The 25,792-nt window shown below is 47.8% G+C and overlaps 1 protein-coding gene across 1 annotated transcript in view; it reads right to left on the bottom strand.

Annotated features, from left to right (window-relative positions):
* The window catches only part of STAB1 (stabilin 1), a 756,575-nt gene that overhangs the window by 347,113 nt on the left and 383,670 nt on the right, over positions 1-25,792 (bottom strand). The window contains exons 30-32 of the mRNA XM_086939405.1: positions 22,346-22,476; positions 4,290-4,401; positions 237-314 (exon numbers count right to left, since the gene is read on the bottom strand). Of these exons, the coding sequence (XP_086795531.1) occupies positions 237-314; positions 4,290-4,401; positions 22,346-22,476 (321 nt within the window). The remainder of the gene's footprint in view (positions 1-236; positions 315-4,289; positions 4,402-22,345; positions 22,477-25,792) is intronic.

Here is a 25,792-nt window from a genome sequence, read left to right as displayed (position 1 = left end):
AGGTTTCTGATGATCACACATCCTCACTGCATGCTTCACACATTCACTTGTACATGCGGGTCCACACGCGTCTACATTTACACACCCCAGTTTCTGGCAGATTTATAGTAAGTGACCATGAATGCCGCACACTTTATGAACAATTAAAATGTCATTGCATGAAAACTGCACCAAATTACAAGCTGAGGGGTACCGCGTATGCCAAAGCATGCCTCACATCTCGTGTAGTGACTTACCTTATTAATGATGTAAATGATGCCGTTGACAGCAGGAATGTCGCCTACCACGATGCTCGAGTTGTCAATCATGACCGTCTGGAAGGAAATCAAAGTAAAAGGAATAGGTTATCAATAAATGTTCTTCTGACATCAGAATCTTTATTGAAACCTTTGGGTTGTAGAGTATCGAGAAGTGTGATCCTGTCAAAGGTCATGTCAGGACACTGAAAGACCCATGAACTCACTAGCACTGAATGAGGAGAGCCCAGGGCACTTCTGCGGTTCACCCACCCTCTGCGTCTCCTGGTGGACCATGCAGATGAACGGCGAGGACAGACCCAGCATCCCTTGCAGGGAGACCCCTGTTATGACTCAACATATCCCTTCTCTTCTCAAACCACACTCACCCTCCTAAGACCGTCAATGCCCTCTGGTTTGATGCAGTCTGGAGATGTTTGTGAGACACCACAGAGAAGTATAATTTGTATTGCAGCTGAAGCTCCTTACTCAAAGGCACAGCCGCCCATCTTCTCTCAGACTTCACAACTCAGACCCCTCAGAATCAGGGCATTTCACCTCCATGTGCTTCAGTGTTACTAGGCAGCAGGACTGAAGTACAGGAAGGTGAAGCCACAAGCGTGCCAAGAAGTCATTGTTTAAACACACCACCTCTTATTTATTTATTTATTTTCCCTAACATTTATTCTAATGTTAGGGAAAATTTTGCTGAGGGCATGAGGGCAGTATTTAATTGGATGGCTTCCAACTGCTTCCAATGTAATGTCGGGAAGACGGAGGTAATGCTCTTTGGGAAAGCTACTATACTCTGATCTCCCGACTGGTGGCCTCTGGACCTAGGACCATTGCCCTCCCCAAAATTGACTGTTAAAAACCTGGGTGTGAAGTTAGACCAAAACTTAACTTTGAAGGAGCATGCAAATGTAATCGCTGGAGCATGTTTCCGCACCATTGGCCTGTTAAGGCGAGTCTTCCCTCTCCTGCCTGATATGTATAGAAAGACTCTTGTACAGGCCCTGGTGATAAGCCGGTTAGACTACTGTAACGGGCTCCTGATATTAGCTAATGAGGATGCCGTAAACCGGCTACAGGTGGTCCAGAATACAGCGGCAAGACTGATCCTGAACGCTCCCACAAGAACCCCCTCCAAGCCCCTATTGAGAGAACTCCACTGGCTTCCGATACGGCAACGTATCAAGTTTAAAATCTGTTGTACCGTTCATAAATGCCTTTTTGGAGATGGCCCCAAATACCTGGCCCAAAAATTCCAGCTCTATAAACCAGATCGCTCTCTTCGATGAAGTAACCAACTGTTATTAAAATCCCCACTCATTAAGAAGACCAGACAAGGTGGCCGCGCCCTCTCCCTTGTGGGGCCAACCTTGTGGAATAACTTGCCCTTTAGTCTCAGAAAAAACACCAACCATTTATCCTTCAGGAAAATGCTTAAAACAAGCCTGTTCCTAGAAGAATAAGGCCTTAGTTCATCTACTGAGACCCTAGCTCATCTACAGAGGTACATTCTTTACCAACCTGGCGTGCAAAGCGCGGAGATACCCCGGCGGGGTCGATTCTGACGCTATATAAGAAACTAAAATAAATAAATAAATACGTGTACCTATGAGACCAGCTCTACACCCTATATCATGATGAGTGTAATAGAAGGGTATTCCACAATCGGCCACGGCTTCCATACTTGCTCTTGTATTGAGCGCCGCTTACTATTGTCACCACCGACTAGGTATACCTGTCTCAGGAAGATTGTTAACATTACTCCATGCACAGCTTCAACCTCCACGGACAAAGCCCACCTCCTCCTACTGACACCACTCTGGTTGACTGTCTCAGAGAGAGGACAGTAGAGGGCTCACAAAGTCTCCTGAGAGCATCCAAAGCTTTCGCCATAGGATGACACTGGCCGTAGTATAGCGCTTTAACACCTAGGAGCTATTATTGCGTCACAGCAAAAGGAAGAATCAAGACCTTCTGATTTTTGTGTATTTTTACAGGTACTGGATCTAAAGGGGATTTTAATTCCAGACACTCTAGCACATATTAGACTAAACCTTAGCTGCTCGACATCACTCACCTTGGAGAGTGAAGCATTACGAGGGCACATGTAAGTTATCATGTCGGAACGCAACACCACCGAAAGCAGTGGGGCACCAGTGGTAATCAGCAGCATGCTTCACAGATACCGGTACCCAGAGATGGGGTGTCAAAGAGGCCACTCTATAACCGTACCACAGCATCACCACTGCAGAAATCCCAGTCTTCCCTAGAATAGAACCAGAGCTCGTTCACTCAGAGTGACTGCTCAGCACTTCCCCAGAGATTGCCCATCACCGCACCTCAAAACGCAAGTGTAAATAGCTCAAAAGAAGATGGTGAACCAGCAATAACCACACTGACGTAGCCACCTTCAAATCAGCCCTCAACGACTACCATTGACAGATATCAAAGTGGCAAAAAAGAGGCCCGGACCAACCGGATCAATACCAGCAGCAGCCAAACCAAGGAACTCATCACCATCGTCAGAGAGTTTACCTCCCCTTTAGCCACTGAAAACACGACCCCCCCTCACAAGAACTATGCGATGCCAGATTCAGAACCAACCGCAACACTGAGATACTCCAATCGCTGCAACAGACGACATCCGCACCCTACTTGACAGAGGAGAATCAGCTGCCCTGATCCTGACTGACACCTACGCCTCCTTCGACATGGACTCCCTCCACACACTCATCAATAGCATAAACCAGATTGGTATAACATATGACATGCTCAGATAGATTTCATCCTTTCTCACACGAACTCCCAGAAAGTCCATCTCCCTCCCTTCGTATAGCAAGCCAAGTACAACATCTGTGGCATTTCCCAAGGCTCATCCCTCAGCCTAACACTCTTCAACGTCTACATGACTCCACTCGCAGACATCGTCAGATCACACAACATCAACATCATCTACACCAACAACACACAGTTCGTCCTATTGCTCACTGCTAACCCCTCTGCAATGAAGACCAACTTCCACAACTGCATGAAGGACATCTCAGCATGGATGAAGGACAATGGCCTAAACTTGACATGGACAAGACGGATGTTCCCATCTTCGGCAAACACACCGCTTCTGGAACAACTCCTAGTGACCATCAGAACTCAAAGCTACACTTCCACCGTCCCCTCAGGAACCTTCGCTCTGCACACCTCATCCTCGCACAGCTCTCTGACATACTCCACTGCTGCACCAGAGGACATTCCTGTCCCGTCTCGCTGCCAAAGTATGGATCACTCTCCCCCTCTACCCCTGCCCCTTGACCTCGCTGACGGACTGCAGGAAGGAGTTCAATACCTGGCTTTCAAATGAGACCTGCAGAAAGCGCCTGGATACCCTCGTGGGTGAAGTGCCGCGCTCTATAAAAACTACTTGATTAATTGATTGATCACTGCCTCTAAACAGGACAAGAGCTCACTCACTTAGAGTGGCCACTCCGCACTTCCGCCGCAGAGACCATCACTGCCCCGACCCAGAGCCAGGCCTCACTCACTGTGCAAGGGGTTAATGTGATACATATCAGGCAGCTTCATGCATTTACCGTTGACTTTGACGTGCTCACTTATCTACTGTGTTTATCTGGGGATGCTTTCTTACACAAATATCCATTCTCCTACTATCCAGAGGACCACATCCATCTCTGCTTCTAAAAGGGACATCAGGAATACTCCCTAAAAGACCTCACAGACATAACCCCATCTCTTCGAGGACCTCAAACTCATTGTTTCTGACATGTACTTTCCTTGCCTCACAGTTATTGTGTCCAGGGCACTGACGCGCTAAAATCTGCATAAATAAAAAAATACAAGTAAAGAGAAGGCCAGTGACTGAGGGGGACTAGCTGTTGTCCTTTGTGTTCCACATTCGAATGCTATGTGCATGTGTGGTGCCCCCGTGAACCTCACTTCTCCATTTGGGAGGAGGTTCTAGATCTCGTATCGAATACACAGATAAAGCAGATCATTCCACCCTCATCCATCTTCATGCTCCTCACTTACGCCATTGCTGCTTGTTATCTCCCACTTGGTTCGGGGGCTCAGTGTCGACAGCTCTTGACCAATGTATTCCTTGAGCTGGTCAACAACGAAGGAACCTCGAAGGAAATGTGCTCTGGGAAAAAGGAAATACTGGTGTTACCACCTTTCAGGTAAATAGGCATACTTACAGTAATACAAGTAAACCAACTCACAAAGTCCTAGTGCACATCATTATTTAAACTCCTGCCCTGCCTGTGTGAAGAGGTTTGGAAAACACTGAATAATGGGCATCTGCAAGTTTCCTCTGAAGTTTCTTCACTTGAAGAGGTCGGTACATATCACCAGCTCACCATGAACCTCACCCTATAAACCCATTGCTCACTACAACTCTTCCATGCTTCTGGACAACCAAACCTCTGCCATCAGCCTCCTCACTCCCACAGACGCAACCCCGACCACCGGATCACCGCCTGGGACCAGCTCACCACGCAGAGCACCAATGACATCATGCACTCCGTCCACTCAGGAACACCCACAGACCCCTGTCCCCACCACATATTCAACCTCAGGAGCAGGGTGATCAGCAACAAGCTCACCACCATCTTCAATGCATCCATCACACTAGCAACCTTCCCAAAGGAATGGAAATGCGCTGACGTCAAACCCCTCCTCAAAAACCATCCACAGACCCAAACGAGCTCAAGAACTACAGGCCCATCTCCCTGCTCCTTTCTTCCTCCAAGATCCTCAAAAAGTCCATTAACCTCCAATTCACGGACTAACTGGAGAACAATGACTTTTTGGACCATCCCAATCTGGATTCAGCTCAAACCAAAGCACGGAAACTACCCATTTATCTCCACGAGGGAATGAAGGCCGTGGCTGACTGGATGAGGAGCAGCCATCTGAAGCTGAACTCGGGCAAGACGGAAGTCCTCATCCTCGGACCCACCCCCTCAGCCTGGGACGACTCCTGGTGGCCGACCACACTGGGAACAGCACCGACATCCACCGACCATGCACGCAACCTAGGATTCATCCTTGACTCCTCCCTCTCCATGGCTAAGCAGGTCAACGCTGTCTCCTCCTCCTGCTACAACACCCTCCACATGCTCTGCAGGACCTACAAGTGGATCTCCACTGAAACAAGAAGAACAGTGACACAGGCCCTCATGAGCAGCAGACTGGACTACGGCAACGCACTCTACGCAGGAATCCCAGCCAAACACCTACGATGGCAACAACACATCCAAAACGCCTCCGCCCGACTGATCGTCAACGTCCCCCGCCGCAGCCACATCACCCCCCACCTGAGAGACCTACACTGGCTCCCCGTCGACAAGAGAATCACCTTCAAGCTCCTCACCCACGCACACAAAGCACTCCACAACGCCGGACCAGCCTACCTGAACAGCAGACCCAGCTTCTACACCCCCACCCGCCAGCTCCGCTCCGCCAGCCTCGCCTCGCCGCTGTCCCCCGCATCCAACGAACGACCTCCGGCAGCAGATCCTTCTCCTACCTCGCCCCCAAGACCTGGAACACCCTCCCTACCCACCTAAGGCAGACCCAAGACCTTCTCGTCTTCAGAAGACTCCTCAAGACCTGGCTCTTCGAGCAGTAGCGGCACCCCCCATCCCCTCAGCGCCTTGAGACCCTCACTGGTAATTAGCGCGCTTTACAAGAACTCTAATTGATTGATGACCAGTGTTGCCCACTGGATGCAAAACAACTGCCCTAAACTTAACACTGACAAAACAAAGGTACTAATCTTTGGGACAACACCTCCCTGTGGAATGACTCCTGGTGGCCTGAGGAACTGAGACCATCACCCACACCAGCAGACCACACCCCGAACCGCGGCATCATTCTGGACTGCAAACTCACCATGAAAGACCAGATCAACTTAATATCCACAGCTTTCTTCCTTACGCTCCAGAAGATCTTTAAGTGGCTCCCAGTCAGCACCAGACTTACCGTTACCCACGCTCTCGTCACCAGCTGCCTAGATTACAGCAACACTCTCTACGCAGGAATCACCACACACCTACTAAAGAGACTATACACCACGCAGAACTCAGCAGCCAGGCTCATCCTTGACCTCCCCAGGCAGACCCACATCACCCCCACCTCAGGAACCTCCCCCGGCTCCCAATCCACAAAAGCCCAATTCAAGATGCTAAGCCACGCCTTCAAAGCGCTGCATAATCAAGGACCAGCACACATCAACCACCACCTGAGTTTCCACAACCCCTCCAGACACCTCCGCTCTGCCGCTTTCTTCCACACCTATAACCCGTGCATCAGCTCAAGCAAGAGTGGTGGACCATCATTCAATCAATCGATCAATCAATCAATCAATCAGCATTTGTACAGCAAAGCACTGTCACCCCTGGGTGTATCTGGATGCTGCTGTGTCTCTGTCGAAGAGCCAGGTCTTTCTGAAGTCCGCCAGTGAAGGTGTTGTTGGGAGATGGAGGGGCAGGTTGTTCCAGGTCATGGTGGAGATGTAGGAGAAGGAGCGGCCCCTGCAGTGGCTATGACGGATGCTGTGAGTTCTGGGAGAGAGAAGGAGCACAGGTGTCTTTTAGACCGATTGAAGTTGAGTCGATGGTTGATGTAGGATGGTCCTTGATCATGTAGCCCTTTGTAGGCATGATGGAGGATCTTGAACTGGCATCTCTTTTGGATGTGTAGCCAGTGGAGGTTTCTGAGGTGGGGGTGATGAGGGTCAGTTTGGGGAGGTCCAGGATGAGTCTGGCAGTGGAGCTCTGTATGATCTGGAGTCTTCTGAGGAGCTAGGAGGAAATTCCAGTGTAGAGAGATTTTCTGTAGTCGAGGCAGCTGGTGAGGAGGGCCTGTGTGATGGTCTTTCGGGTGTTGATTGGGATCCATATGAAGATTCTGCTGAGGGTGTGGAAGCAGGAGGAGGTGACTGCTTTGACTTGACGTATCATGGTCAGTTGGCTTTCGAGAATGATGCCAAGACTGCGTGCATGGTCTGTTGAGGTGGGTATTGGTCTAAGTTCTGCTGCCCATCAGATGTGGTCCCATACAGCGGTGATCTTCCTGAAGATCAGTACTTCTTTTTCATCAGAGTTGAGTTTGAGGCAGTTATCTCTTATCCAGTAGGCTACATTGGTCATGGCGTTGCTGAAGTCGGTTTTGGCGTTGGAGGGGTCCTCAGTCGGTGAGAGGATTAATTGAGAGATGCCTGTGTAGAAGAATATGTTGAGTCCATTGGATTGGACGGCGTCAGTGAGGGAGGGGGGGGTCATGTAGACGTTGAACCGGGTGGAGCTGAGGGATGATCCTTGGGGAAGCCCACATATGATGTCCTTGGGTGCTGAGGGGAAGGGAGGCAGTCAGGTGCTCTGTGTGCATCCTGTAAGAAAAGAAGCACTCCACATGAGGGTGTTCTGTTGTATACCAATGTTGTGGAGTCTGCCAATGAGGGTGTGGGGGAAGATGGTGTTAAACACAGCAGAGAGGTTGAGGAAGATCAGGGCCACAGTTACTCTGCGGTCGAAGAGAGTTCTAATGTTGTCTGTGACAGCAGTCAGCGTGGTCTCAGTGTTGTGGTTGGCACAGATTCTGATTGTGGGGCATTGAGTATGTGGTTTTGTTCAAGGTTGTTGGTTGAGGGATTTCTCTAGTACTTTGGCTGGGTAGGGAAGCAGGGAGATTAGTCGATATTTTTTTAGATCGCTGGTGGTGGCCAAGGGTTTCTTTAGGAGGGGTCTGACCTTTGCGTGTTTCCATCTGTCTGGGAAGGTTGCTGTGAACATGGAGTTGTTGAGGATGCTGGTGAGTTCCGTGCTGATTGGGCAGGTTCCAAAGCTGAAGAGATAGTGGGGGCAGGGGTTAATGGGTGCCTCATGCTACTACCTAAACTCAAGACAAAATCCTAACTTATGCCTGTCTTAAGTCTGTCTTAAGTTTGTCTTAAGTCTGTCTTAAGTCTGTCTTAAGTTTGTCTTAAGTCTGTCTTAAGTTTGTCTTAAGTTTGTCTTAAGTTTGTCTTAAGTCTGTCTTAAGTTTGTCTTAAGTCTGTCTTAAGTTTGTCTTAAGTCTGTCTTAAGTTTGTCTTAAGTCAAACTTAAGACAAAATCCTAACTTTACTACTACTAAATGCCTTCTGTGAATATCAAAAGTAGTAACTTTAGGATTTTGTCTTAAGTTAGTTCTGTGAATCGGGCTCTATGAGAGTAAACCAATGATTTGATTGATTGATTGATTGATAGGCTTTATTTCGGTAAGAAATATCATAAAAGCTTTACAAGAATACAATTTACAATAAATATCACATACAATCTATTTACACACAATAGATAAAAACAGGGAAAAAATTGATTGAAACGGATAAAACAAGGATTAAATTGACAGGGAAAGCCTTCTATTACGAATCAACCAAGCCCATTTTAAGAATTTTGACACAGCACATACAATCACAGGGGAGGTGTCAGTCATTAAAATACGCATTGCCACTATACACTGGCGGATGCCTAAGAGTCTGCAAAGTGGTTTTAACCAACGAGTCCTCGGGGCACGATAGTCCGGACATTGAAAGAAGATATGGGCTACAGACTCTACTCGAGAGGAACATGACGCACAAAATGGTGAAAGTTGTTGATGCCGCTTCCAGCGGGCGACTACCTCCCCTACTGGTAGAATCCCCACACGGAACTTGAAATACAGGGTGCGGTCAAACGGGATGGAGGTGAGGTCTAAATAGGGTTCATATGCCACTACATCCTTGATCCTCACAAAAGCTACAGTTGCGTTGCAATGGCGTGAGTCTAGATGTAGTTTTGCAGAGACCCAGTTCCAAAACAACTTTTTGATAGTAGCATTTGGTGGGGCAGTTTTCGAAGACCATGCATCAGGTAACCCTATCTCCGTGAATATTCTTTTGACGTCCCTAAGCCATTTGATCCTGGACCAGTCTGCCATGGCCATAACCTCAGATAGTGCTTCCGCATAAGAAACTAATTTGGGCACCCGCCATAACCGTGCCCAAAGGAGCAGGGGACGGAGTTGTGCTTGGTCCCTAATAGGTCTGCAACCTAAATCCAGTAGCACTGGCACTGTAGGTGTGCTCCATGGGAGAGCCATCAGATCTTTCAGGAATTTGTTCTCTGATTTGGCTAGTGGATCCAGGTTGCAGGTGTCCCACAGCTCCGCCCCATATAGGGCGGCACTGACCCCTCTGGCTTTGTATATTTCCACAACTGGGGCAAGGGGTTTGCTGGATGAGGAGCGTTGTTTCTTAAGTAAAGTGCCTCCTACCCTTTTGTGGCCCATTAACATTTTATGGATGTGTGAATTCCAGGAAAGGGAATCATTGAGGCGGATACCCAGGTAATCAAACTCAGAGACCCTCACCAATGGCTCGGAATTCAGAGCCGGAGGTCTGCCAAGTTTCTTGGGGGGGTTCATGACCAGGAACTTAGTTTTATCAGTGTTAATTACCAGCCCTCTCGACAAACAAAACTCCTGAAAAATATTTAAAAGGCTCTGAAGACCCCTAGGGGACTTTGAGAAAAGAAGAGTGTCATCTGCAAAAAGCAGTGTAGGGATCCGTTTACCCGCCAATGAAGGAGCGTCCGAGGGATTTCTAAGCAGATGGTCAACCACACCGTTTACATAGAGCGAAAACAGGGTGGGCGCTAGGACACATCCCTGTCGGACGCCCCTTCCCACGGGGATCCTTTCTGTTTTTTCACCCTTCGTACTCCAACGCACTTGTGCAAAATTACCATTGTGTAGTTTTATCAGTAGGGAAAGAATATACATTGGCAGCCCTAAGTCTAGCAAGACCTTCCATAACTTCTCCCTGGGAACCAGATCGAAGGCAGTCTTAAGGTCTATAAAGGCCAAATATAGACTGCCCCCTCCGAGCACCACCACCTTCCAGTGGAGAAGAGTCAATCTAAAGGCCTGCTCTATGGTCCCAGTGCCAGAGCGGAACCCAGCTTGGAGGTCCGACAGGATGTTATTGTCGTCCATCCACTGGAGCATCCTTTTCAGGATCACCTTCCCTGCCCCTTTTTGGGAGGAGTCAATAAGGCTTATTGGCCTATAGTTGGCAGGGTTGTCCCATAACCCCTTCTTGAATATCGGGACAACCTCTGCCCCCTTCCAGGATTCGGGAACGGGCGCACCCTCACTAATAGCATTTAACAGTGATGATACAAGATTCCCCCACTCCCTGGGGCTTGCCCGTAATAGATCTCCCGGTATCCCGTCAGGCCCTGCTCCTTTCAGCGGCACCAGGGTTTTAATTACATCTACCACCTCTCTAGCAGTAAAGGGAACATACTCTAATCCCGTTAGGCAAACTCCCAATAAAGGAGCAGTATTGGTAAGTGGCTCGATTGCAACATAGAGGGATGAGAAGTGATTGAACCAGCTCTGGGCAGGGATGTTGCACGTCATCAATGTGCTGTCTGGCCTGTCCCTAGATCTTATAAGGTTCCAGAAGCCTCTAGCATCCCTTTCCAAACTTGCTTTCCTCAGATCCGCCCAGAAGCTGTCCTCCCATTCTCTCTTTGCTGCAAGCACAGTCTGCGAGTAGTTTTTCCTTGCGAATCGTATGTCGGCCAAGGACTTTCTCTTTACAGCGCAAATCAAGGCGCTTTTCATCTCCCTACATTTTTTCGTATACCAACCATATGGGTTCGGCCTAGATTTACGCTTATCAGCACGAGAGGCCTTGTTTGGAAGATAAAATAGTTCGCTCAGGGCCTTGGTGGTAGCACAAAAAAGCGAAGATACTTCCTCAGGATGTAACGTAGGTACAATTAACTTGGACTGGGCAGTTGCCAGAAGTGTTGAAATGGATAGGACTTTCTCTTCGTCCATAGTAATATTCCTCCATGTTAAACGCCTACCACAATTGGAGGGATGAAGCTCCTGGTGGGCAAGCGTTGAAAGGGATGTATGTACCCCCGAGTACTCCGTCCAAAAAGGACGAAGAGCAAGGGAGAGCGGGTTGTGGTCACTCTCTACTGTGGGGAGTACCTCCATATCCAGCAAGTGGCCCCAGGATTTTACGTCGAGGAGGATGTAGTCTATTCTGGACGTATGATCCACCCTATTATAGGTATGCGCTCCAGACGGATCCAGAGACGTCCTACCATTCACTGCCCTAAGATCGAATTCCAAGTTTAAGGAGTAAATTTGAACCGCCACTTGAGACCACCTTCTAATCGGAGGTAAGGTCAAAGCTGGTACACCTCTCCTGTTGTCATCGTCAACAGTCCCCAAGGTGTCCTCCAGTCCAAGAGGCTCAAACGTGCAGTTAAAGTCACCTGCGAATAAAACATGGGAACTATCGGAGCCCCTCCTTAACAGAGATTCCAGCTCTGAAACAATAGGTGAGTGTAGACCTCCCTTTATGCCCCTAACATAAATATTGAAAATGTCTAGGGCTAGCCCTCTCTTGGGTCCTTTGAGAGATATGCTCAAAAGATCGAGTGAATCAGTCACACGCTGGGTGACCTGACAGCCGAGTGAGGTGGCGACCCATATGAGAAGACCTCCAGAAGGGCGTCCTCTCTCGGAAGGGGATGGTACTGCTGGCAGGAAAAAGGATGAGTATCCTACCTTGTGGCAAGGCTCCCTACTCCAAGTTTCTTGGAAGATACAAATGAAGTAGCCCTCCACAAGGGTGTTCCAGTCCGGAACAGCCAGCTTCCTTGTAATCCCAGCAACTTTCCAGCTGAGAATCTTTATGACAGGATCGACCAGAGGTGGCTCTACTACCTAAACTTAAAGACAAAATCCTAACTTATGTCTGTCTTAAGTCTGTCTTAAGTTTATCTTAAGTCAAACTTAAGACAAAATCCTAACTTTACTACTACTAAATGCCTTCTGTGAATATCAAAAGTAGTAACTTTAGGAATTTGTCTTAAGTTAGTTCTGTGAATCGGGCTCTATGAGAGTAAACCAATGATTTAAAAATTCCTACTTTCCTTTAACAACATTTGGCGCTATAACAACTGCTTTCTATATCACACACCCTACTGATATAGCCAAATAATATATTCAGTGCCTAACTTTGTTTGTGCTTTGTGGTAATATCTCACAGCAGATGAGACATTGAGCTCGAACAAGGATCTTATCCTCGTCACCTAATCAATGTACACCACCTAATTTCAAACTGGCCAATCATCCCTCATTATATACATACAACAATACAATTCCAGCAGTGCCTGAAGATGATGTCAGATCCAGGGATATTCAGAGTTCATTTGGACTAATTGAATTCATTAACCCAGAAGACTTTTCTCTGCTTACATGTCAGGGTATGATCAGCCCCGGGCGCTTTTACAATTATTAAAGTGACAAGTGGCTAAACTGCTCATAAAATCTTCCTACTGAAAACTTGCACATTTTTGTGTACTCCTATTCAAATGTTAATATTCATTATGGCCGTGCTCAGAGGGTTAAGTATGATGCTTCACAAGTAGACCAGCTCTGTAGTGTGAATTTATTGCTAGCCTTCGAGTTATCACGTCTCCTTTAATCGCATTCTGATGAACGAGGAAATGTCCCTATCTCCGAATGCTTAATATTCTTTGAGCATCTTATATTGGAGGCTATCTCATAGGTTATAGTCTCCTTTATTCAGAAATATAGCAACATTTTTGATTTTTTTAATTCATCATTATAGATGAACGAAGATATATTTCACAATTTTTTCATTTTGAAAGTTACTGTTTGCCTACTCACAAATACCAGGTTGTTCTGATTTCAAGTATATTTAGCCAATTCTAAACCTGGTGATGAAACACCTGTTACCGCTCTTTACTTTGTGGATCACTAAATTTGATGCCACGAGTCTAGATGGACAATGATTCTCTAGATCTGTTTTCTTTCTAAATAAGAAAATACGGAATTTGTAGCCCTGACACATGACATTTGTATTTCTGTGACTTGTAATACAGCGCTAAAAAGTAAGCATTGGGTCCTATTAGGATGTCAGGTGGACACCATTTCGGAAACGGGACCGACCGACCGGTCAGCAGTCCCGACCGCCTTATCATGATGCGACCTAACATGTTAGGTCGCATACTCCCCTTTTTCTATGGGAGCCCATGTCAGCGTAAACCGGACGCAACACAAGCTTCCAAAGAGGAATGGGAGTCTGTGCTCATCCCTGCACCGTGAGGCAGGCACCTCAGGGTGCCTGCCTCATGGTGCAGGGATGAACAGTGGGGCATCATAGGTGCACCCTCGGCCCCCAACCCAAGGCCTCAGAGGCAAGGGTGAACTGTTAGGGGACCCATACTCGCTTTCAGGCAGGCTTTCCATGCCCAACATGGAAAGGCTGCTGCAGACCGAGTATCGTAATCCCAAAGGCGGAAAGGCCGCCCTTTGGGATTACAGGCCGGCCTCCGACTGGCTGACGGGCTCCTTGAGTCCATCGGAAGCCAGCTGGAATGACTGGCAGGTTTAATATTCGATCACCAGGATTGTAATGCGACGGTCGGAATAAAACTGAGATGCGGCCGGAAAGGCTACGACAAATAGTTGGAGCCTTTTCGGTTCCCGCATCGTAATCGGCCCCTAAGTATTCATCTAGCGTATACCTGTGAGGGGACATCCAGCGACTGCATTCTTTCTATTTATATAAAATGGCACTGGAAGTAATGTCCTTTTCAAACAGGCCTTTTCCTCCCCAGGAACTGATAATTGATCACGTATTCCATCATTCTGCAGCCATTATTAGCCGCAGGGGCGCACTATGTGCTTATTAGACATTTGGGAGACCATCATAGCTGCTATGATATGAGCGCAGCAATGGAAGGGAGAGGCGTTCACTGACCGACTGCTGAAGGCCTCAGCAGCTGTGCCAAGCCCTTCTCTGATGCAGAAATCGTTTAAAGCCTGTAAGATTATCCCCCAAGCTGTCAATTCTCCTTAGGGGTTTTTCAATATCTGGACAGGATTCAGAGGTATCTTTGGACTCAGGGCCCCGCGAGGCGCTAAACACCTCCAAGTGCATGTGGCAGATCTGACTGAGGCCACAGCAAAGGGCCACAGAGTTTGCACCAGTGACAAACGTCAAATGTCAGATGTGAGCTGCAGAATGGAGTTATATCACTCCCAGGAGTGACTATCAGACACACCATGGGTGCTACCATGGCAACTCTGAACTGCAGTAGGCCTCAGCAGCAGGAAGCACACGAGGATAAGCCATTCAGACATTTTTAAAAACATGTTTGCAATATTAGTTAAGTCACTTTTAAAATGGGGCTTGAAACCCACAAGGTACAGGTGTGTAATATGAACACATAAGACATGTCGAATATCATCTGGGGTGTCTCTGCAGCAGCAGGATTGGAAGCGTCTCTTTACTACAGAAGCTCATTCAGCTTTCTATTTTTTCCAATGCCTGCTTTAAATATAAACCTATATTAATCTAATTTAGGGAAGCAAAAGCTAGAAATTCAATTTTCACTCTATGTTGCTATTTATTTAATTGGTGAATTAAGAACTTTTTTAAAGATGGTTTCCCTCTGCCTGAGCCTGATCTGCCAGGACCCTCACCCCCACAGCGACTCTAATTAGATTGCCACAGTCCGGAGGGATGTGTGAAAGTTATGTTATAGGCACTTGCGGAGTGCACGTTTGCGTCAGCCTCTTGGGATTATAGAGCATAACACAGTCCAGTGAGAAAAGAATGAAATATATTAATTAAAAAATGGGGGTAGATTTACAAGCCCCCTGCGCCACTACTACATCACTTTTCGTCGAGTACTGATGGCGCAGGGGGCTCCTCCATATTTACAAGGACAAGGCCACCGTGCATGACTTTTCCTCTCCTTGCAAATACGGCCCCTTCATACGCAGCACTGTGCGCGGAAGGGGCGTTCCATGGGTGTTGCTGTGGGTTTTCCCACGCAACACCCATGGAACAAGACACATCTCCAGATTTACAAGAAATCGTAAATCTAGAGATGCGTCTGAATGCTGCGTCACCCTAGAGGTGGCGTAGCGAGGCGCAACGAGGAGAAATATTTTCCTTTCTCCTCGTTTTTTTCTCTTTCAATGCGTGCTGCATTCTACAGCACGCATTAAAAGAGGAAAAAACCTCTTACGGTTGTTTTTGTGCAGGAAGGTGTCCCTTCCCACGGCGCAGGCATCCTTGCACTATGTGTTGCATCTCTGTGCTTTCCAAACTAACGCAGCACGGCGCAGCAAAATGAGTTGCTGCACCGTGCGGCGTTACTTTGTTGTAAATCTGCCCCTCCGTTTTTTCAGAGGGGAGATATGTACAGCGCCAACTGTAGACACCTCACAGGACGAGGAATAATCGCCGTGTTTGGGGACACTGTTTATGCGCCTGGTATCGTTGACATAGATAGATTAATAGCGCTTTTAAGCTCTTGCTCGCGCTGCGCTGTGAGAACGTTATTTCACTTAATTGTTTTGTGCTTGTTGCACTCTGAATTGCCTGCTTCACGCTTTGTACCTCACTGTCAGCGAAGCTAACCGCGTTGATCACAGCTTCTGCATTAGCGCTTTGAAGCTGATTATCGCTTGGCGCTTTCTGAAACCTGATTGTAATATTTTGATTGGCGCTCTGTGTATTTATTAGTTGCACTTCATTGCTGTAGTGTGCAACGTTAGTACTTTTGTTAGTGGCGCTTTGGTAGAGGTATTCTGCAGGAATTGAGAGCCTTGGGCTGCCTGTTGACGAGCATTGTGCTGTGCCCTGCTTTTACTTTCATTTTTGCCCTCCATTTTGTGTTTTCCTCTCCCCTGACCCGCCTCTCTGATCCCGCCTCCCAGCTGACCCTCCCACGCTCCGCCCCCTCCACCATCCATTTAAGCCAGATGGTCCCACTCGCAGCGTCCACGCGCTGCGGACGCGCCGCCTGGACCGCGCCCAGCGCCAGAGCCCCTGGTTCTCGTATTGTCCACCCCTCCCGCATTACCTACGATGCCTCCACCCTCCTAGCCCTTAACCCCGGCCGTTCCCCCAACTGCATCCAAGCCGCCCCTGGACACACCCATGGACCCTTTTCCTGCAACTCCTGCAAGTTCGACGGCACCAGGAACAACTCCTCATCCACTAACACCAACCAGATATCTGACACCAACCACCTACAATGCATCCTGCTCAACACCCGATCGGTCCACAAGCACGCCATTGACCTCTGGAATCTACTAGACACCATCTCTCCGGACGTCGCCTTCCTAACAGAAACATGGATGAACGCCTCTTCCGCCCCAGACATCACCATTGCCATCCCAGAAGACTACAAGATCATACACAAGGACCGTACCGGCCACACAGGAGGAGGTATCGCTATCGTCCATAAGAAATCCATCCGCATCTCAACCAGCTCAGACGTCAATCTCGCCAACTCTGAACACCTTCACTTCCAGATCCACATCGACCCCAAGACCACACTGAGAGGAACCCTCCTTTACAGACCTCCAGGACCCCGCGCACAATTTAGTGAGGACATCACGGACTTCATCACTCCACACGCGCTCCCCTCCAAAGATTACATCCTTCTGGGAGACCTCAACTTTGACCTTGAAAAGAACAACGACCGCAACTCCACCACCCTTTTGGACAACCTCGCCAACCTCGGACTTAAACAACTGGTCACTTCCCCCACCCACATCGCAGGTCACACACTCGACCCTATCTTCACCTCCAGCAATCATGTCTCCTTCAGCCACACCACGGCTCTCCTTTGGACTGACCACAGCTGCGTTCACTTCACCTACAACAAGCCCAAAGCCAACAACCACCCCCAATCAACTATGCAAAGAAACTGGAACAAAATCACCATCGACCAGATCTCCTCATCGCTTCTTCTAAACCCCCCAGCCCACTCCTCAAATCCCGACCAAGCCGCCACCAACCTCACCCTATGGCTATCCAACAGCGCCAACATCCTAGCACCACTCAATAAACGACAAAACAAACTCGGCAGCAAGAAGGCCTCCTGGTTCAACGATGATCTTAAGAAATCCAAGAAACTCTGCCGCTCCCTTGAGAAGGCCTGGAAAAAAGATCCAACCACCAGCACCAAGGAAGCCTTCAAGAACGCCACCCGCTTACACCACCAACTGATCCGAAAAGCCAAGAAAGCCGCTTTCAAGGACCGACTAGATAAAAACGCCCATAACAGCAAAGAACTATTCAATATCGTCAAGGAATTCACCAATCCCACGGCCAACTCCAACGACATCACCCCCTCCCAAGCCCTCTGCGACTCCCTAGCCTCATTCTTCCACAACAAAATCGCAGACATCCACAACAGCTTCGACAACCAACCCGAAGACCAACCCACCCAACCCCTAGCAGGACCCCCACCTCCCTTGAACACCCTCAACGACTGGAACCCTATCTCCACTGAGGACACCATCCACCTGATGAACTCCATCCACTCAGGATCCCCAACTGACCCATACCCTCACCACATCTTCAACAAAGCTGACTCCATCATAGCACCACACCTCCGAGATGTCATCAACTGCTCCTTCAACTCCGCCACCTTCCCGAAAAGCTGGAAACATGCCGAACTCAGCGCCCTCCTGAAGAAACCCACAGCTGACCCCACCGAACTCAAAAACTACCGCCCCATCTCGCTCCTTCCATTCCCGGCCAAAGTCATCGAGAAGCGGTCAACAACCAGCTCGCCACCTTCCTTGAAACTAACAAATCCCTCGACTCCTCACAATCCGGCTTCCGAGCCAAACACAGCACTGAAACCGCCCTCATCGCAGCAACAGACGACATCCGTACTCTCCTGGACAATGGAGACACAGTCGCCCTCATCCTCCTTGACCTCTCCGCAGCCTTCGACACAGTCTGCCATAGCACCCTTCTACAGCGCCTCAAAAACATCGGAATACAAGGAAAAGCATTGGAATGGATCACCTCATTCCTCACCGGAAGAACCCAGAGAGTCCGCCTCCCACCATTCATCTCAGAGGCCACTGAAGTCATCTGCGGCGTACCCCAAGGATCCTCACTCAGTCCCACCCTCTTCAACGTATACATGAGCCCCCTCGCGGCCATCGCTCGCCAACACAACCTCAACATCATCTCCTACGCGGATGACACTCAACTGATCCTTTCACTCACCAATGACCCTAGAACCGCCAAAACTAACCTACACGAAGGAATGAAAGAAGTAGCCGAATGGATGAAACACAGCCGTCTGAAACTGAACTCAGATAAAACAGAAGTCCTTATCTTAGGCACCTCCCCCTCTGCCTGGGACGACTCTTGGTGGCCAGAAGCCCTTGGAAAAGCACCCATCCCGACGGACCACGCACGGAACCTGGGCGTCATCCTGGATTCCTCACTTTCAATGAATAGACAAGTCAACGCCGTCTCTTCATCCTGCTTCAACATTCTTCGCATGCTCAAAAAAACATTCCGTTGGATCCCCACCGAAACTAGGAAAACGGTCACCCACGCTCTGGTCACGAGCCAACTGGACTACGGAAACACCCTCTATGCCGGTACTACCGCTAAACTCCAGAAAAAACTCCAACGAATGCAGAACGCTTCAGCCAGGCTCATATTAGACATCCCGCGCAATGAACACATCTCTGGTCACCTGAAAAACCTCCACTGGCTCCCCGTCAATAAGAGGATCACTTTCCGGCTCCTAACCCATGCACACAAAGCACTCTACGAAATCGGACCAGAATGCCTCAACACACGACTGTCCTTCTACACCCCCTCACGCCAGCTACGATCATCCAACCAAGCCCTGGCCACTGTACCTCGCATCAACAAAACCACCATGGGAGGTAGATCCTTTTCCTACCTGGCAGCTAAAACCTGGAACTCACTTCCCACTCACCTTCGCCTTACTCAGAACCACCTAGCATTCAGAAAGGAACTTAAAACGTGGATATTTGACCAGTAATTCCCCACCCCTCTTCAAGCGCCTTGAGACCCTCTGGGTATGTAGCGCGCTATATAAATTTTCTGACTTGACTTGACTTGACTTGATTTGAATTTATGCATATGAGTAGCAATGGGTGGAATGACTCCAGAATGTACAGATGTATGTACTTTTGCACCAATAAAACACATTAAAAAAAACAATAATTTCTTCATTCTCTTAAAAAAAAATTTTTTTTAAACGTTTTAAATTAAAAAAGGGAAATGAGGGAGGCTGCCTTGGGCGAGAGAGGGGCATTGCATTTCAAGTTTTGTGTCAGGTGTGGAGAAGGCACTATACGCATGAGAGACATACTTAGAGGAACCAAAGAGAAGGAACATGTTTTCAGAGTGAAGTTTTTGCTTAGAGTACAGCGAGAGAATTTAGTGGCTAAAAATGTAGGGGTTCCTACCAATGACCATTGTATGCACTAAGGACATTGGTTGGAAGATCCCTCTGGTCTGTACAGGCAGCCAATAAAGAGCTTTCAAAATAGGTGTAACACTGTAGCGGCTGGAAGTACAGTGTATTAGGCGCGCTGCTACATTATGTACGAGCTGAAGGCACTGGCAATGCTTGGAGGATGAGAACAAGTAGATTGAGTTGGCATAATCAGTCATGCATGGGTTATGGTGGTCAAAGCAAGAAGATGAAAATCGGAGTAGGGGCAACTTCTGCAATATGTTTAGTCGTAGAAAGCAGCCGATGGCCGCTTTGGAAGCCGGAGGGCCAGAGAAAGAGCAGAATTGAGATGAATGCCTGTTTTTTTAAACAAAACTGCAGGTGTTGGACATTGGCCAATCACAGCGGGTCAAGGAACACAGTGCCACTGGGCAGAATGGGAGGGCGGATGCTGGGCCTTGGCTTTCTCCACCACTCGGCACTACTAGTTGGGGAACAACGTTCTCTTGGATGGTGAGGGACCTTGTGGGCCCAGAAGCCCTCCTGATACTTTCTTTAAGTCCTACACAGTGGTATTCCTGAGAGCTGGTCAGAGGCTCCGCCCTCTCTCTCCACCACTCTACAAACCCAATTACTACTTAAAAAAACAGGTTACAGGGATATTATAGTTAGAAATTAACATTTAAAAAACTTTAGAAATGCACTGAAAAAAACAATGGTTAAAGTGACATTATAGTTAGACTCAGGTTTCAATCGTACAAAACCAGAGACATTCAGCAGTTTTAGTTTGCTGAGCTAACTATAACTCGTGCCTCCGAAATGCACCGCTGATGACCTCACATATTACATAACTCATGACATGATCGGCGACACGACTGATGACATCACTGATGACATCTCAAAATCACTAACGCACCCACTCACACCCGCCTAGAACTTTCCATACACCCACTCCCACAAAACCATTCACAAACCCATTCAAAGACCCATACTAGTACTTACACACCCACTCACTGATTCATAGATCTACACACACATCCACTCACTCAACCATACACCCACTCACTCATTAATATAGCCACGGACATATCCACTCATACACCCATACAGCCACTCAAACACCGAGTCAGTCACCCATAGAGTACTCACACAACCAATCACTCACCCATGCAGCCAATCACACAGCCACTTACTCGCCCATACAGTTACACACACCCCCTTACTTATTCATAATATACTAACACATACTCACTCACCTATACAGTCACTGACACTAGCACACACTCACTCACAAAAGTCATTCTCACGTTCACTCACTCACCCATACAGTCACTCATATACCCCATCACTCACCTGTACTGCATTTCACATACCCAGTTACTCACCCATATATCACTGACATGTCCACTCACTCACGCACACATATTTTTTTACATTACCTACTGACAGTTGCCAGCAGGCATAGTTAGGACCTTGCATCCATAGGATGCGTGTTTTCTGTTTGACGTTTGAAGAATCATCGCAAATGTTTCAAAACTAGTATGACGCTAACTTCATCTGCTGTCTTGAAAGTTTCGAAGTGATTCGTCAAGCAGGGGCTGAAAAAAAGGGGGCTTCCCGAAACTAATTTTCCCCATGCAAATTGCCATAGGGATTTTAGACACGACTACAACCTGTACTGCTGAACGGAATTACACCAAATTTGGCATAAAGGTAGCTGTTGGTTCGTAAAGCGAAAACGTTTGCAAATTGGTGTAATCCCATTCAGTAGTTATTGAGATATTAAAAGAAATCCAAAATTAGATATATAGGGACGCCAATCCTCCGAGCATCCAACAGTCCCCATGCTCAAAACCGGACGGCTACCACCACTTCATCCAGGGAGCGTTGGCAGCCATCTTGGGACTCTGCTTCAACCGAGTCTCTCAAAAAAAGTTTTAAAAAAAGAAAAGGGGGAAGGATAGGAATACCCTGACTCTAACTGTGGTCCTGGGGTCCCCCGTCACCTCCACAGGGCCATAAAGCACTTTAAAAAAAAATGTTGCTAAAACGTGACAGAGACACAATTCTTTTTAAAAAAACAAGTGTGGGCCCCCACGCTTGTTTTTATTAGAGCAGGACCCGGGGGCATTTATTTAAAAAAATGTGCACCCCCCCCCCCTCCTGGAGCCATTGGTGGCCCTGGGGGCCGCCACCCCCCAGGTCCAGCTTCTGCTATGTCCTAGGGTGCCCACCCCAGAGACGTAGGGCCCGATTCACAGAACTAACTTAAGACAAAATCCTAAACTTACTACTTTTGGTATTCACAGAAGTTAGGATTTTGTCTTAAGTTTGTCTTAAGACAGACTTATGTTAGGATTTTATCTTCAGTCTATCTTAAGTTTGTCTTAAGACAAACTTAAGACAAAATCATAACTTCTGTGAATACCAAAAGTATTACATTTAGGATTTTGTCTCAAGTTAGTTCTGTGAATAGGCCCCTTAGCTTTTTGATTTTGCTTGGTGGGAGCTGACAGCGCCCACCAACTAAAAAGCAAACACTCTGCTTCACGCAAGCAGGAGCTGTCAAAGTGCTCCCGCCCACTGGAAGCAGAGGTTTCATCTCTTTCCCTGCCCGTAGACATACAGGCAGGGAAAGAGGTGAACGTGCTGCTCTTGCTCGCAAGGAGCTGCATTTCCAGCACGGGTAGTTCTGTGGAACACATCACAGTTGCAGACACAGACAGTGCATGTTTGTGGTACCTGAGTAGGAAAGGCATCATGTATGGTTTCAGCCACAGATCTCGCACCTCTCGGCTCAGATTTTTGATTGCAGCTTCTGATGGCACCAGGGCTGTGACGTTGGATCCTTCAGGGATCAGGAAGACAGACTTCTGCTCAGTGAATGAAAAGACAGTGAAAAAACATGTCAGTCCCTCCTCTAACAGACTGTGGCAGCACATGAGCAGTTCACTGCTAGCCCCCAATACCCACTTCATGCATAGTTGGGGTTTAGGGTGTTGTTTGCAGCAGGCCTACTGGATTCCTTGCATGAATATATAACCAGTGAGAGAGAGTCTGTCTAGTTCTAGGGCTGAACCTTTTCAAAAGACCAGATCTGGACTCTCTCAATCACTGTCCCTTCAGGGAGAAGAAAAGACATGAGTGGTGCTCTATGGGTAACCACGGGTGTATCTGTGGGTCGGCGGGCGGATGCTACTAGGCCTAATCCCTTATAAGTATCACTATGGATGTGAATAGGGCTCACCAGGGAGGTGGGCAGGACCCTCCATAAACCTGTTCCATCTGTGACCCATGGGCGGGGCTCTTCATTGGCCTGCCATTCTATATGTACCCGGGTAGCACGTACCAGAGAGGAGGGTTATGTGTAATCAGAAGTGTGGACGAGGAGGTGGGCAGCGACCTCGCTTCTATGTGAGCTAGGTCTGTGGGCGAGGCTTTTCATAGGCCAACCATTCCATAAGTACCAGTTAGGACTCGCCAGGGAGGAGGGCTGTTTGTAATCATAAGTGTTGGCGCGTGGTGCTGTAAAATGCTCCTTTGTCGCGGAGTTTTTCAAAGCTTTCTGGGGGGGGGGGGGGGGGGGGACCACAAACACCCATGGTATGAGCTAGGCTTGGTTGGCAGACAATGGTGGCAACGGAATATAACAGGGGTCCCCCTTCAGAGCATAAGTCTTCTTCACAAATTAATAGGTGCAAATTATGCTTAATATTTGGGAGGCTAAAACCCTCTTTCCCCAACATTACTGAAGCAATTATGACTCACGCATCGTGTACAGTTCTTACAAGGTGTCATGATTTATGCAAAACGTTATTGTTGGGCGAGCTGTCAATCTAATAAGAAACATTGCTAAAAGCAAAATTATTTTGTAATTAAAAAGAATTACATTGCCAGACCCATCTCCTTGCTGCCGTATCCGATTAAGATCTTGGAGAGGGTAGTGAATAAATCTCTTTCAAAATTTGACGAGGATAATGAACTGTTGGACGAAGTCCAATTTGTGTTTCGCCCTGCACATGGGACCGAGACTGCCCTGGTGGGAGTCTTGGATGACCTGAGAATGCAGGCTGACAGTGGTCAGACAGCCATTTTAGTGTTGCTTGACATGTCGGCCACGTTCGATACGATTAATCATCGGATTTTGAATAAGAGAATGGAAGAGTTTGGTGTTGTGGGTAGAGCTCGGGACTGGCTGTAATCCTATCTTTCTAATAGGCAGCAGGCAGTGACCTTGTCGCCATTTACTTTTCAGAATGGAGACGTTTGTTAGAATTAAAATAACAAGCATGAACATTGCCGGCGCCATCTTGCTTCACATAGGCCTTTGCGTGCGCGTAAGCGGCAACCATTTTGGACATCACGGCCATTTCATACACTGCTGGTCACCTGTGTTTCACCCTGATCCCGCCATCATCCCCCGCGCTCTGATTAAGCCCGAGCACACATACTGGAGTCATAAAACCTTGTCAGCATGACAGTGCCCCAGAGTCACTTCCCGCGCCAAACCCACTTGTCCTTTCATCCTTCATGCACAGGCAAGCCCCCTTTTATAACCTCCTTCCCTGCACCTGGCCACTCAGTCCTGTCCCAGGCTCTAACCGACCCCTGTGGACATTGTTTATTACCCACACACGGCAGGGCTTGTTTCACCAACAAAGGAGCCTGACTTAATCAATAACCCAAACCCTTAGATCTGACCGATCCCACATACTTTTACATCCTGTTGGAATGTCCAGCTGCGAGATAGCGATCATCTGTTACATCTGGGTGGGGGCCGATTGCTGCTGGGTCTGTTTGGGAACTAGCTTGAGGCGGGGATTCCAAGGATGTTTGAATATGCAATAAAGTGATGTCAGGAATGTTTTACCATGTAATAAACAGGCAAAAAATAGTATAAAAGGCCAGGCCACAGAGATGCAGTTAGAGCACCTCCTGACGATAGCCCCGGTGTCCGATGTGATGTGTTCTCCTCCGGAGAAATAAACTTGTTCTTCGCCTTCCAATTTCCAGCGCCTGCCTTGTTATTTTGATCGCTATTCTTATGTCAATAAGAGGTGGTTTGCACCAAGCGGCATCGAAAGTCTTGGGAGTCAAAGCTGCTTTTTCACACGTTAAACATGGGGTTCCACAAGGCTTGGCTATCAGCCCAATTCTGCTTAATCTCTATCTTCGCCCACTTATTGTCTTGATAAAATCTTTTGCCATTGATGTCATAAACTATGCAGACGACACCCAGCTCGTCTTCTCCGTTGAGTGCAATAAAAAAGTACCTCTGGAAAAATTCCACAGCTCTATGTATAGAACAGCGGAATGGCTGAGAGAGAACTCATTACAATTCAACGGGGATAAGACTGAAGTCCTGTGTTGTACTGCAGGTAAAATCCCGCGACCTCTCCCAGTAGATTTATGGCTAGCCCCGGTTAACAATTCCTTACTGCCTGCTAAGACAGTGCGCAACCTAGGAGTGATAATATACAGTAATTTACAACTGGATTCTCAAGTAAATAAAACTGGTAACACCTGTCTATCTCTGCTTCGAGCTCTTCGGAAGATAATCCTGTTTTTACCTACTTCAGCTAGACCTCAAGTGGTACGGAGTATTGTTCTAAGCAGAGTGGACTATTGTAATGCACTTCTTTTCGGTGCACCAGCTTCTTTGATAAAAAAATTACAAAGAGCTGGCGTTAAATCAACCACGCAGAGCATCTGCCTCACTTGCCTTAAAGGATTTACATTGGACACCCATTGCGCAAAGAGTCCAATTTAAGGCACTTTGCATTGTCTGCAGGGCAGCACACAAAACAGGGTCAAAACTGCTGCAAAGGAGATTCGTATGGTACTCCCCTGTTAGACACCTGTGTTCCTCCTCTGCTAATCTGGCTTGTGTTCCTTATGTCAATAAAGCTTTAATGGGCGGCAGATCCTTTAGCTCTGCAGCATCCAGACGCTGGAATGCTCTGCCTCCGAAGCTTAGACAACTAAACACCTTGTCACGTTTCAGGAAGGAACTGAAAACCAGACCGTTCGCTAGAGATTAGATCCATGCCTGTTTCGGTAAAATACACACAGTGGCTGACTGGTAATCTAAGCGCCAGGATACCCTTGGGGTGGCAGCTGCGCTATACAAGTTTGCCTTATATTACATGACATTACATTCTAGTTCCTGGCACTGAAAGGAACTACTTT

Source organism: Lissotriton vulgaris, chromosome 9 (assembly GCF_964263255.1).
Source record: "Lissotriton vulgaris chromosome 9, aLisVul1.2, whole genome shotgun sequence".
NCBI lineage: Eukaryota > Metazoa > Chordata > Amphibia > Caudata > Salamandridae > Lissotriton > Lissotriton vulgaris.
Note: the sequence above shows the minus strand (reverse complement) of the source record. Positions and strands in the feature narration are given on the sequence as shown.